The sequence below is a fragment of the Lobosporangium transversale genome (assembly GCF_002105155.1).
Source record: "Lobosporangium transversale strain NRRL 3116 chromosome Unknown BCR41scaffold_38, whole genome shotgun sequence".
Lineage (NCBI taxonomy): Eukaryota > Fungi > Mortierellomycota > Mortierellomycetes > Mortierellales > Mortierellaceae > Lobosporangium > Lobosporangium transversale.
The window spans coordinates 331,025-343,095 of NW_019029016.1; the positions used below are offsets into that span (position 1 = coordinate 331,025).

Consider the following 12,071-nt stretch of genomic DNA (forward strand, 5'->3'; position numbering starts at 1 on the left):
TTTTTTTTTTTTTTTGAATCATGCAACCAACGCCGTATCCCTGCCCAGACTGGATGCAAGTGACGATAATGAAGCCAGACAGATAGCAACCAGACGGCTCCTTTTTAATCAACGCTTCGTTTAAATGCGAGGGCGAGAGAGTCTATACAAAGATCTCTATCGAAGGCAAAGTCCGCGAGAGGAAGGTGCACCCAGTGTTACAAGTTTGTATCACATCTTTTAGAGACAAAAGAAACTTCGGTGACTGTAGAGGTGATGGGCTATTTTAGGCTCAGTCCCTTTCGGGGCGACCGAGGTTTAGGTCTTTCTTCCAGGCTGGTGGTAAAGGAGGCGCGTATCCCAGTGGAGTGTTCAGATGATGAAGAAGTGGAACAAGATCTATTTGATGGTTTGCCACAGATGGTATCTGTATCTCGAGAGCCGGGGAATGACCTTGTTAAATCGGTGCTGCTGAAAGCGGAGGGAAAGAGAAAGGTAATATTAGGACATCCAGTTATTTATTGTCCATTGCCTACGGTACCATGTCCGTATGTGTGTGTCACCTTTCTTCATTGAAAATCCGACGAGAAATAAAGAAAATAAACTAAATAAAAGATCCCTCTGCCCTGCAACTCTGATCTACATCTACTTCTCGAGCCAAAAGGGTGGTGTGGGTGGGACATACGTCCATGGTACCTATGACAATGTGAATAGGTCGTCCTTCGTAGACCATTCAGTAGACCATTGTCTACGGCACCATGTCCGTATGTGGTTCCAGAGGGATCGCCAAAGAGAACTAAACTAAAACAAAACTAAAACTAAAAGAAAACTGAAGAAAGGTGACACACATACGGACATGGTACCGTAGACAATGACTACAAGTCTGTTCCCCTGCTCAGACTGACTGCGTATCAACATACGTTCCCCTGATGGTCACCTGGAAGATAGCTTGCTTCTTTGTAACATCCCATTCAAATGCGCCGACGGCAGAACATACTCCAAGATCCATATCGGAGGCTCCACTGCAAAAGTCCGCCGGCAGAACCCCATGGCGGCATTCGTGGTGAACACCCTAAAAGGGAAAGTAACGAACATCGACCTGGAAGTCTGTGGACACTTCAGATTAAGCTCCTACAACAGCGACCGAGGCACGAGCATAAGCTCTCGTTTAATTGTACCCGCCGCCAGACCACTCGCCAATGAAAAAGAATCCACAGACGAAGATGACAAGATCCTAAACTTTCTCTTCGTGAAGATGTACGACAGACCATAGCTGGCCAAGTCGAACAACATGACGACTTATGGTTTACGAAGACGGCGAAGGAAGTCTTACGTCCATTATCCGAACAGGCGACCCTATACTGTCCCACCCTTTTTTTCCCACCTTTCGTAGTTTTGCATCGAAAGAAAGATGTAAATCAGAGACAGCTATAGTTGAGATTTTATTTTTCTTTATTTACATGGCTTTAGTTGGATTCTCGAGCGGGAAATAAAGAAAAAGAGATTACACAGTAAAGGATCGCCTGTTCGGATAATGGACGTAAGACTTCCTTCGTCGTCTTTGTAAACCAGAAGGACACTGAGCAGTGGGCAAAAAATCTTTTTCTGCTTGCACGTAACAATAATAAAATTTTTTCTTTTTTTTTTGTCAACCTTTCTGCATGATTGCTTCCCTTAAAACTTTTATAATCAGATTGCCAACACTCGCCTTGGTCCTAAGAATAAAGAAGAGAACAATAGAGGAATGTTATATGGTTATTTTTAGCATATTTACTTTATATTTAAGTTTCCATCTTTTTTTTTTTACAATCTTAGCAGAAGTGTGCTAGAGCTTGTGTTGGCATATATCAATCTTGCAAATAGGCTCTGCATCCAGAGCATCAAGTGCTTACTTTATTCTTTCATTTTTTCATTTTTACGAATAATATATGAGCTCATGAAAAAAGGTCACATTTTTTGGAGATATTGAGGCCATTATGAAAGCTGATCAAACCTGATCAAACCTGATGGAAACTGATCGCTTTTGACACCGAAATCCTTTTGCTTTTCGTCAAAAATATCCGGTCATTTGATGCATTTTTCTCTTGAAATATTTTATGGTCTATCCCTCCAATGATGACCTTCTCTTTCTCTCTTCTGCTTTCCTTTTCTCTCTCTCTTTTTAACTGTACTTTCTTCATCTCTTTTTCTTTCTGCCTTTATTCATGTTTCCTTCCCATTTTCAATTTATTAACTCTCGCGCCCTTCGACTCAAACTCTCTTTCTCATTTCTACTTGTGCGCTTCACTCTCTCAGACTCTCTCGCTTCATTTCTTCGTTTTTCCCTGTTGCCCGTTTCCGTAAGAAACCTTCCTCATCCATACAGAAGCAGTGCTCCTATTCGAACCATTCGCCACTCAAACCACTCGGCACTCGAACCACTCGACACTCGGGCCATTCGACACTCGAACCATTCGAACTATTCGACCATTCGCGTCATTCGAATCGATCCGTTCGAAACGAATAGGAGCACTGCTGCAAACCTGTCACAGTAGCTGCAACTCCAATTCCTACTGCTTGTGTCCGCTTGTTCTTTTTGCTCGAGAGCTGTTGTGCAGCTGCCGCCTTCTCTTTCGATAGCCTCGATAGGCCCGATTCAGACCGCACATGGAGCTCTTGAGGAAGCGATAGCATTTCCTGTGACAGTGATGCGAATTGTGGGACTTCTGTCTGTGAGTTGTCTTCGAATTTCCATCCCGGGACACTGATTGTCGCTAAAAGCTTAAGCTGCTGTATGATTAAAGCAACTTAGGATAATTTAGATCAGTGTTAGACTTGCCGAATGTTTGATTCCAGAATTCCAGTGTCTTATTGACGATTGACTTGTGATGAGAGTTGAGTGCAGTAAACAGCAATGGAGACAGTTGAGCTAAAGGCCCGGAGGTCGAGTCAACATCTTTAGCAGCGTGTTTGGTATCCAAGAATGGATTAGCTGGATTCGAGGCGGATGAAGGCTTTTGCCATTTTTGCGTTTGTTGATAAATGCTACGAATTGTAGTCAGAGGCGCTGGAAACACTAAACCAAAAGCAGAATTCGGACCACCTATGCCGGTCGATGATGGCGAACATTTGAGTAGTATTCCTAAAATACACTGAGTCCACATGGTTTCAATTCTAGCTCTGTAGGGTCGACGCTGCATCTTGGATGGGTTACGAATGTTCATCATGGGATCATCAAGCCATGTAATAATAGACAGCTGTAGGGCTTAAAACCATTGAATGGTTTGTGGCGAAGGGCCTTTGTTGATGGTTCTTTCCATGAGCAAGAACGCTACTCCTTGAATCTGTGGAATACCTTCGGAGGTAATCAACTCTGCTCTGTATCTCACATTATCGTATGCTTCCGCAAATAGGTCCGAGCAGAGATTGAGCAGATAATCAGAATTTCTATCCAAGAGAATTATATTAGTACAAATCCTTGCAAGGCTTGAGCATTTACCCTCCACTCTTGTAAAAAAAAAATAAAAATAAAAAATGAAAAATAAAAATGAAAAATAAAAATAAAAATAAAAAATAAAAATATAAATAAAAATAAAAATAAAAATAAAAATATAAATAAAAATATAAATATAAATAAAAGTAAAAATAAAAATATAAATATAAATAAAAATAAAAATAAAAATAAAAAATAAAAACTCACTGTGCTGATCTATATATTAAGAAAAGACGAAAAAATTAGGAGGCCAGGAAATTAGGTGGCTGCCTTCTGGTACCATAAATAATCAAACATACATGTATAAGCAACAGCTTGAGCATTCACTCATCTGTGGATAGCAAGGAGCTGGGTGGCAAGGATCTCATTTAATTGGAGAATGGGCATCCAGTGCAGAGTGATTGGATATCGGCTGTCTTTACCAAGAGTCAAAATGTGATTCGTTGTCCCTTAATTTAATTTATTTTGCCCATACATAAAAAGATGATGCACTGTAGATAAGGATCTTTAGTCAAGGGGATCGCAATGAAAGGAATGAGAGACTATTTGTTCGAGATAAAAATCTTGATGACGAGGAAGTGCGTTTTAGAAAACAATTGAGATTGTGGACAACAAAGGCTGATATGGCTTTCCAGAATCGACCCTCTAATGCAGTTCCAATGACTGAATCACCTGTCGCCAGCCAGGTCTTGAGAATGAATTCAAGCGGCAATAAGATGACACCCTCGTTTTCAGGAAGCGGGATCACATCGCTTGTCTGTGGCGTTGGTTCAGAAACAGGGTATTGAGCAGACATAAGCGTTCTGGGAGAAAAAATCTCAATAACACAAGTAAAGAAATAGTATATCATGTCCGCTCGAATGATGTATCCTGTCGACTCTGTATCGTGTTTCAACAGTGCAAGCTCCTCAGGGTCACAGTTCGGCCATTCGCCAGGAATGAGTGCTTCCGGGTTGCACCGTGACAATTTTTCTACAAAAAATAGCAGTGATGACAGAGCACGATCTGCCTCAGAAGTGGCTCTCATATCTAGCATAAGAATTTAAGGCACTGTCATTCGTTAGACTACATCTTTTTTCACCTCGTATCATTTGGCCATTGAAGGTTCAGATATTGATCAATGAATAGCACAAGACCGTACCCTTCTCTTGCAGATTGATATCTCGGATGGCTCTCACGATGGTTTCCCAAGTCGTCGCACACCGCTGCGTAAGCAGAGGTAGCTCCGTCAATCCAAGTATCTTCCAATCTTCGCGTGCTGCTTCCTGAATCCTATGTTGTAGCCCAACAGCTTGGTAAACACAGTCCAGACAATTATCCAGCAAGTCCGTACGGACCCAAGATGCCTCTGCACAGCCTAAATCCGAAAATGTAATTGAGCCAGGTACTATACTCTGGCGGCCTTCCACAAGGTCTACCGAAGTATTAAGTCTACAGTTAATTATCAGCGATATCAAATCTATCTTTTTGAACTAGCTATTATATTGTTTACTAGCAATTATCAACGCTCCATACCTTGACCGCCAGAGTTAGAGATCAGTGCCGCAATGAGTCTGAGCGCGAGGTCACGGACATGCTCAGACTCGTCCACAATCGCAAGCTTCAGCTGCGGAAATAGGACCTGATCTGCGTACTGTGATAAGCGCAAGATGAAGTAGCTCGTTAGAGATAACATTTTTTAGTCCTCAAATTAGTAGCACTGAACTTCTGCTCGAAATATGTCTCAACATACCTTTGATAGACTGGAACCGAGGGCATAAATAAGGATATCCAGGTGTTGAAACATGCTAGTCGAATGCGCTTCTGACTTTCGTAAAAAAGGCTATATCAGGGACAAGAGCAACAGTAATGATGGATATTAGAGTCCACATAAAGTTTTCCCTTTTGGGACGAAGGCTCAAGGTATGGATGGACGAAGCATAAGTGTAGAGCAAAACCTACCAGTTTGCGATTGGGGCAAGCATTAGTCCAAGAGGCCTTTCGTTTGCGATATGTCCGCCAATAGCAAAATTATATATGAGGCGCCTAATAAAAAACAAATAAAAATAAAATGTTAGTTTCAAACATTGCATCAGCCATTATTTGGCGTTATACCGAGCGGAAAAAAAAAAAAAAAAAAAAAAAAAAAAAGAAAAGTTCTTCGAGTCCTTGACTTACGTCCATGCTTGAAACGCGGCCATGTTGATTTCTGTCCTCGTGGATGATGTCGAATTAAAACATTTCTATTTGTGATAGATATGTCGAGATCAAAGCATTATATGCGTAAAAAGTAAAGAAGGAAAAACAAAAAAAAAAAAAAAAAAAAAAAAGTTAGAATAGTTCAAGGATGTGTCATAATGCAACACCGATATTGCCGAGTATATTACCTCCACCATCTTTAGCATGGGCTTGAGCAATGGACTTTCTTGTAGTCTCTTTCCCATTAATGTGACTAGCGTGCCCCAGACAGTGATGGCGTAAACCTCTAAAGTTACAAGAGAAACTCTTAAATATTAATCAAACATCCTTTTTAACATTCAAGAAGAAGAAAAAAAAAAGTCCGTATCGTCTTACCATCATTAGCATCCAGAAATTTTGCTGTCAAAACCTCAAGGAACTCAGTGCTATAATCATCCATGAATTCGTTGACGGCCTGTATTCGCCTCGGATCCTCCTTTTCAATCAACTTAGGGATCGCCATTTTCAACAGCTCCAACGCTCTTGACCGGATACCAGCAATGGGTGATATTAGTGCCGTAAGTACAGGTATGAGCCATGATCGGACTGTTGCCACGATTTCATTCGGAAATTGTGTAAATACGGTAAACATGCCTCTTAAGGATTCACCCGTAATACTTGGCGACTGGAATCGGGACTGCAGGTTGTCCGAGAAAGCCTCGATCGTTTGTGGGAGGAACGGATAGAAGAGTCTCCGATGGATTCTGGTAGCGGAGAGAGTCCATATTGCCAAATTACAAGTTATTTTCTCATCCGTTGCACTGACCAAATGTAAGGTTCGTGCAAGAAGAGCCTCGATTTCTTTGGAGGCAAACATCGCGACAATTTTCTGGCTGAAAAGAAAGTAGCTTGTACACTTTAGTGTCGCCTGAATCAAACTCGGAGGGCTATATAGGTCTAAATCCCTCGTGAGATACCTCGCAAACAATCGTATTGACTCTTTGACTTCCTCCAGATAGAATGGGTTTTCGCCGCCCTCTCTGAACTTGGCCTGCAAGTTAAGGTATGCTGGTGAGCGTATTTGAGCATCCTCAGACTGCAGTGACTCAAGAATCCCTTTCAATTTGGGAGCAAACGCCGCGTTGGGGAGCGACAATGGGGACTTCTGTCTGTAAGGGGGGAATGCGACGCGTTTGCTTGGAGAAGCTTCTACGACTGCAATCTGAGTGGGTATAGAAACAGGAACATCAGTTGCTACCAAAGACTCGTGAGATACATCATTTGGTGGCGTGCTATGGCTTTCTTGAACATTGTTGTTTGGTGATTCCTGAGGTGCTGTGGTGGGTGCTGTGGTGGGTGCTGTGGTGGGTGCTGTGGTGGGTGCTGTGGTGGGTGCTGTGGTGGGTGCTGTGGTGGGTGCTGTGGTGGGTGCTGTGGCTGAAATGTCCGTTGACTGGCGTCGGTCTTCTCTAGACGTTCGCTTCGAGCTTTTAGATGATGACGCAATATTCGATGGCTGTGATGATGCGGACACTTCTGACTCCTCTACAGGTCTGTTGTTGTTGCTGTCGTTAGTACTATCGTTATCGTTAATATCGCCAGTCGACGTCACCCGACGGCTCTTGGGGAAGGGCAGATGGAGCCGTTTTCGCAGTAGACGTTGCGTCCAGTATTGTGATATCTGCTTTTCTTTTTTTGGTGATGCTGTTTTAGTACTATCGTTATCGTTAATATCGCCAGTCGACATCACCCGACGGCTCTTGGGGGAAGGTGAAGATGGAGAGGTTTCGGTAGTAGACGTTGCGTCTAGTATCGTGATTTCTGCTTTTCTCTTTTTGTTTGTAATGGAATCCATTATTTCTCGGTGTAAGTCGCGTGTACGAAAGAAAGTGAAAAAAAGTGGAAAAAAGTGAAAAAAAGTAAAAAAAGAAAAGAAAAAAAAGACAAGAAATGAAAAGATAAGAAGAAAGGAAAAGATAAGAAGAATAGAGGAATCTTTAGTCAAGGGGACCACAGTGAAAAGAACGAGAGACTATTTGTTTGAATAAAAAGCTTGGTGACAAAGAAGTGCGTTTTAGAAAACAGTTGAGATTGTGGACAACAAGATGGCGGCAAATTTTAACAAGTGAGAAGAGTCAAGATGTTAATTTTTTAACTTTTATAGTCGAAAGCTAAAATTGGTCCCAAAAATGATGGTGAAATTTAAAGTCACATCATATATTGGCGCACATGATACCAATAACCAAATTACGTCTTCCTCTTTATTCAGACAATTATATAAACACCATGACCAAAAAAAGTATTAGCAAAAGACGCAAGCCCTTCTCGGTGGAAGTGAAGGCACTAGCCGAAAAACTGAAGCCTCTTCCCCTTTCCCCTTTTCTAATAAGGATGGATAAAACATATGCAAAACACGAACTTGAAGAAATTCAAACGATATTATGACACCCTGACATCTCTTGAATACTGTCAAATAGAGGACAAATCAGCATAAAGTTGATGTCATGTGCGCCGATATTTGTGACTTTAAGTTTCATATTTTAAAATACTTCTTTTGTGAAGGTCAGTTCATTCATTTCTGAGACCAAGTTCACAGTGAATTTGACTCCATAAACTACTTTCGGTTATAATGAATAGGAAAAATGGTTTATTATATAAAAGGGCTCAGTATCAATGTCATACTGTCTTCTCCTGAATTGCCTTTTCCATTACTATTCTCTTCCGTCTCAACACCTCTTCTTGCAACATCTTCTGTTCTTGTTCAATCAACTCTAGTTTCTGTCGGCGCTTTGCTTCATATTCATCAACATCGGTAGCACCTTCAACAGTCCAGCCCCTACAGCATTCCGACGCCGTAGCGCGCCTGTCGTTGCCTTTGCAGCAGAAGCAGTAATCGTTTGATATGTCTCACTTTGTTCTATCTGAGGTATGTTCGCCAAAACCTTCTTCTGTCGATATCGGTTTGTCTTTGACCAGATCCATTGACCACTCAACGCCATCACTCCAAACATAATGGTCCCCGATGGTACTGCCTTGCATCCGCCTAAAAAAAAAATAAAAAATAAAAAAGCTTATTATGATGTGTGTGAGAAAGACTTAAGTATTTTAATACCAAAGAAACCTTTTTTTTTTTTTTTTTTTTTTTGTACTATCTGTATTCCATTCATAACTTTATCTTATTCCCTACGTGCTAATGCTGCAAGGATCCCTCCTGTGCACGCTCCTGCAAGCGTACTGCTCCAAAGTTGCTCAATCTCTATAGTCTGTGGATCTTTCAACCCAAAATATGGGTTTTTGTTTCGCTGAAAACGAAGAAATGACTCCCGGAAGGCTATACAATGATAACATATGTAGCAAAAAAAAAAAAAAAAAAAAAAAAAACGGTTTTATATCATGTAAATACAAAAGAAACTTATTTCAAAAACTGCATGTAGGCATTTACTACTGCATTATCCAACTAGAACGGCGACCCTTTGCTGTAAGCTCTCTTTCTTTATTTCCCGCTCGCGAATCCAACTAAAGAGATGTAAATAAAGAAAAATAAAATCTCAACTATGGCTATCTCTGTTCTACATCTTTCTTCCGATGCGAAAAGAAAAAAGAAGTAAAACTACGAAGGGTGGAAAAAAAAGGGTGGAACAGTAAAGGGTCGCCTGTTCGGATAATGGACGTAAGACTTCCTTCGTCGTCTTCGTAAACCATTATCCGTCAAGAACGGCGACCCTTTACTGTGACTTCAGAGATCAGCCCAAAACAACATGAGTAAAGTTTGACCGGGTGTTGCTGGACAGTCGGTAAAACTTGGAGAACATCGCAGGTGAGGGCCAAATGCCTTGTGCGACAATATCATCAATGTTGATACCCATCTTAACAGCCTGCGTAGATCCAGCCGCGCGTGCTTTAGGTGGTTTGAAACCTGAAGGAAGGTGCAGTCGAGCCATAACTGCGCGAATGTGCTTACTAATCCTCTCAGCACCAATAGCTTGACCAGGGAACTTGATTTGTCGAATGAGAGGATTGTACTTGAGCGAAGGCATCGTAGGGTGCGGGACATTAAGTCTGAATTCTTCGTGGAGGTGTACGTAGTCACGAAAAGTCCGAACTGGGCACAAGCGAGGGTCCGTAGCATGGGCCCTTGAGGATCACTTCCTTATTCTTATGAATGCCGCCAGATGTCTCCTTGGGCCGAAGAATGAGCATTCGGACGAACGACTCTTCTACCTGGCAGCCATTAAGGTCGATTCGCTCGATATCACATGGGCGCAGAAAAGCACACATATCTAGGAGCCAGCAAAGCTTTTGTGTAAGGGTCTCTTTGGACATGTCGTTGTTCGTGGCGAGTGAACGGAAATATTCCAGAACTGGGGTCAAGTCGAGATCGACATCCTGCGAAGGATCAACTTCATTTGCGCGCAAAATCTTGAAGAAGTGGCGAAAGTGCTGGTCTTCGTCAAATGACGAGGTGTCTTCGTACAGTCCTGTTATTTGTGCTCGGTAAGCTGTGACAGCCGCGGCACGCCACTTTCTGGTAGTGTGCCCCATGCCAGAAAATTGAGGATATGGTGTGGTCCCCACATCCTGTCCAACCTCTCGAATGTCGACGGATCTATGGACCACTCGAGTTGTTGCTGAAGCTGACGACTGGGAGGGTCCGCAGGATTGAGCTGGGAAAGAACAAAGGCTGTAGTCAACATTGTTCCTGTCTTCAGACAGTGTGACCATATGTGATTGGCGAGATCCATTAATTCCGGAGACCTGGTGCCTCCGAATTTGTTGACATAAGCAATGGTGGTAGTGTTGTCGCAGTAGAGCATCAGACGTTTCCCTTGAATTGTGGTAGAGTGACAATATACCATATTACTGTCAGTTCCTTGACATTGATATGGCATTGGGCCATCTCAGAGTCCCATGTGCCGCTCAGGGAGTCCTGTCCATAAACAATACCCCAACCCGTGTCCGAGACATCCGCGAAGACTTCCCTCTGAGGTGGTTGTTGGATCCATGACATCCCGTTCCATGACTTTAGGCTGTCAATCCACCATTCCAGTTCCTGTGCAGCCTCCATCATCAGTGAAACAGACCCCGTCCATGAAGTCCCTAGGCGAAGAGCCTCGTTCTTGGGGTGGACTAAGTGGTGTGTCTTGAGCCTGGCTGGGAGCACCGCCGCTGTCATTGCCAAGGCTTTGCCGATGAACGAAAACAGAGCTCGCAGGGTCAGTTTGCCTTGTTTGAGGATCTTGGTAGCTTCTTTGCGAATATCTCGGACCAGTCGCCTCAAGCTTAGTACAGGTCGAAGATCTCCTGTTTTCTTTGGAATCGTAAATAGGCGACTGCTGAATCCATCTTCTGTAGCTTCCTCTATCGCCCTTTTTCCCAAAAGGGCAAGAATTTCGCGCTCGATCACTTCTGTCTCTCTCGTCGAGCGATGATGATTGTGTAGTTGTTGGGAGGTGACTGTTGCTGGGAGAATTAAGGTTTGTGTCGGAGGATGAATTCTGACTCTGAGGCCCGGATTGTTGCCCTGTTTGGGAAACATTAGAGTTGCCGTTATTGTGACGGTTGACGCCGTTATTGTGACGGTTGACGCCGTTGGCGCTGTTGTTGCCATTTCTAGTATAGTTCCTTCTGCCTTTGCTTCTGCCGCGTGCCATTTGGCTGGTTGCTTGCCGAAGTGAGGTAGTAAACTTTTGCATCTCAATGAATTCCTGAGGCTCGAGGATGGGAGTCCTGTTGCTAGGGTTAGTGGGTGGAATGATGCCCTTGTCTCGACACAAAGCTTGGACACGTAATTGACCGATCTCAGTGGTAATAAGCGCCAGATTGTGTCGTATGACGTCAAGCGAGCGAAGAACGTTGGCCACCATAGGGTCATTGAGGTCAGTAGATTTGAGGAGAGCGTGGGCTGTTGCATCAATAGAGCGAGTGAGGTGAGCGAGACGTGCTTGGATTATAGCCCAGTCATGGTCTCGCCTTTTAAGGCTGTCCGAAGGGCTGATGTTTGGAGGTAAAGGAGGGGGTGTGTAGTCCACATCTTTAACCCTAAGAAAGGTCTTAACGTCCAGGTGGAAGATCAATAAAAATAAACGAAGTGGCTTAAATGCTTGCATGTACGGCAGCTTATTCCTTGGCAAACAATTATTTCGGACTCTTTGCAGAAAGAGGATACATCTATTACGATCTAGGTACTCCGAACATCAACCAAGCTGATTATACTATTTTGTACTGGTACAGTATATTGGTGTTGTGCGTGCAGATCAGATTATAGGATTGAGGCAACAGGATCCAGTTTTGAGCATTCAAGTATTGGGGAGGAAATTCTTCAGGAGTTCGCATATTGAGGATTTGACGGTGAGTTCTGTACAGGTTTTACAATTGAAGGAGTATTGCTGAAAAGAAGGAAAAAGTCGTGCTTTCGTTTTTAGATTGCTTTTGTCATAAGTGTAAATAACGACCTCAAGTTCGT

At 42.8% G+C, this 12,071-nt stretch overlaps 5 protein-coding genes across 5 annotated transcripts; 3 read left to right on the forward strand and 2 right to left on the reverse strand.

Moving 5' to 3' along the window:
- Positions 1-255: 255 nt before the first annotated feature.
- On the forward strand, positions 256-1,546 carry BCR41DRAFT_373310 (hypothetical protein; the record flags this gene model as incomplete). The annotated part of the gene is made up of 3 exons (XM_022026764.1): positions 256-474; positions 983-1,236; positions 1,450-1,546. The coding sequence occupies 3 exons, from the start codon at positions 256-258 to the stop codon at positions 1,544-1,546; spliced, it is 570 nt and encodes a 189-aa protein (XP_021878360.1).
- A 637-nt stretch (positions 1,547-2,183) lies between these two features.
- On the forward strand, positions 2,184-4,481 carry BCR41DRAFT_411395 (hypothetical protein; the record flags this gene model as incomplete). Its single annotated transcript, XM_022029447.1, has 4 exons — positions 2,184-2,509; positions 2,564-2,690; positions 3,145-3,201; positions 3,949-4,481. 4 exons carry the CDS (start codon positions 2,184-2,186, stop codon positions 4,237-4,239), a joined length of 801 nt encoding a protein of 266 aa, XP_021878361.1. The 3' UTR covers positions 4,240-4,481.
- A 471-nt stretch (positions 4,482-4,952) lies between these two features.
- On the reverse strand, positions 4,953-6,166 carry BCR41DRAFT_411399 (hypothetical protein; the record flags this gene model as incomplete). Its single annotated transcript, XM_022029448.1, has 6 exons — positions 6,005-6,166; positions 5,818-5,915; positions 5,609-5,673; positions 5,393-5,476; positions 5,184-5,273; positions 4,953-5,109 (listed from the first exon to the last, which is right to left on the reverse strand). The coding sequence occupies exons 1-6, from the start codon at positions 6,129-6,131 to the stop codon at positions 4,953-4,955; spliced, it is 621 nt and encodes a 206-aa protein (XP_021878362.1). The 5' UTR covers positions 6,132-6,166.
- A 507-nt stretch (positions 6,167-6,673) lies between these two features.
- On the forward strand, positions 6,674-7,521 carry BCR41DRAFT_373314 (hypothetical protein; the record flags this gene model as incomplete). The annotated part of the gene is made up of 2 exons (XM_022026765.1): positions 6,674-6,779; positions 6,941-7,521. 2 exons carry the CDS (start codon positions 6,674-6,676, stop codon positions 7,519-7,521), a joined length of 687 nt encoding a protein of 228 aa, XP_021878363.1.
- Positions 7,522-8,379: 858 nt separating this feature from the next.
- Positions 8,380-9,645, reverse strand: BCR41DRAFT_399361 (hypothetical protein; the record flags this gene model as incomplete). The annotated part of the gene is made up of 3 exons (XM_022029058.1): positions 8,380-8,651; positions 8,796-8,910; positions 9,367-9,645. 3 exons carry the CDS (start codon positions 9,643-9,645, stop codon positions 8,380-8,382), a joined length of 666 nt encoding a protein of 221 aa, XP_021878364.1.
- Between the last annotated feature and the right edge of the window lie 2,426 nt (positions 9,646-12,071).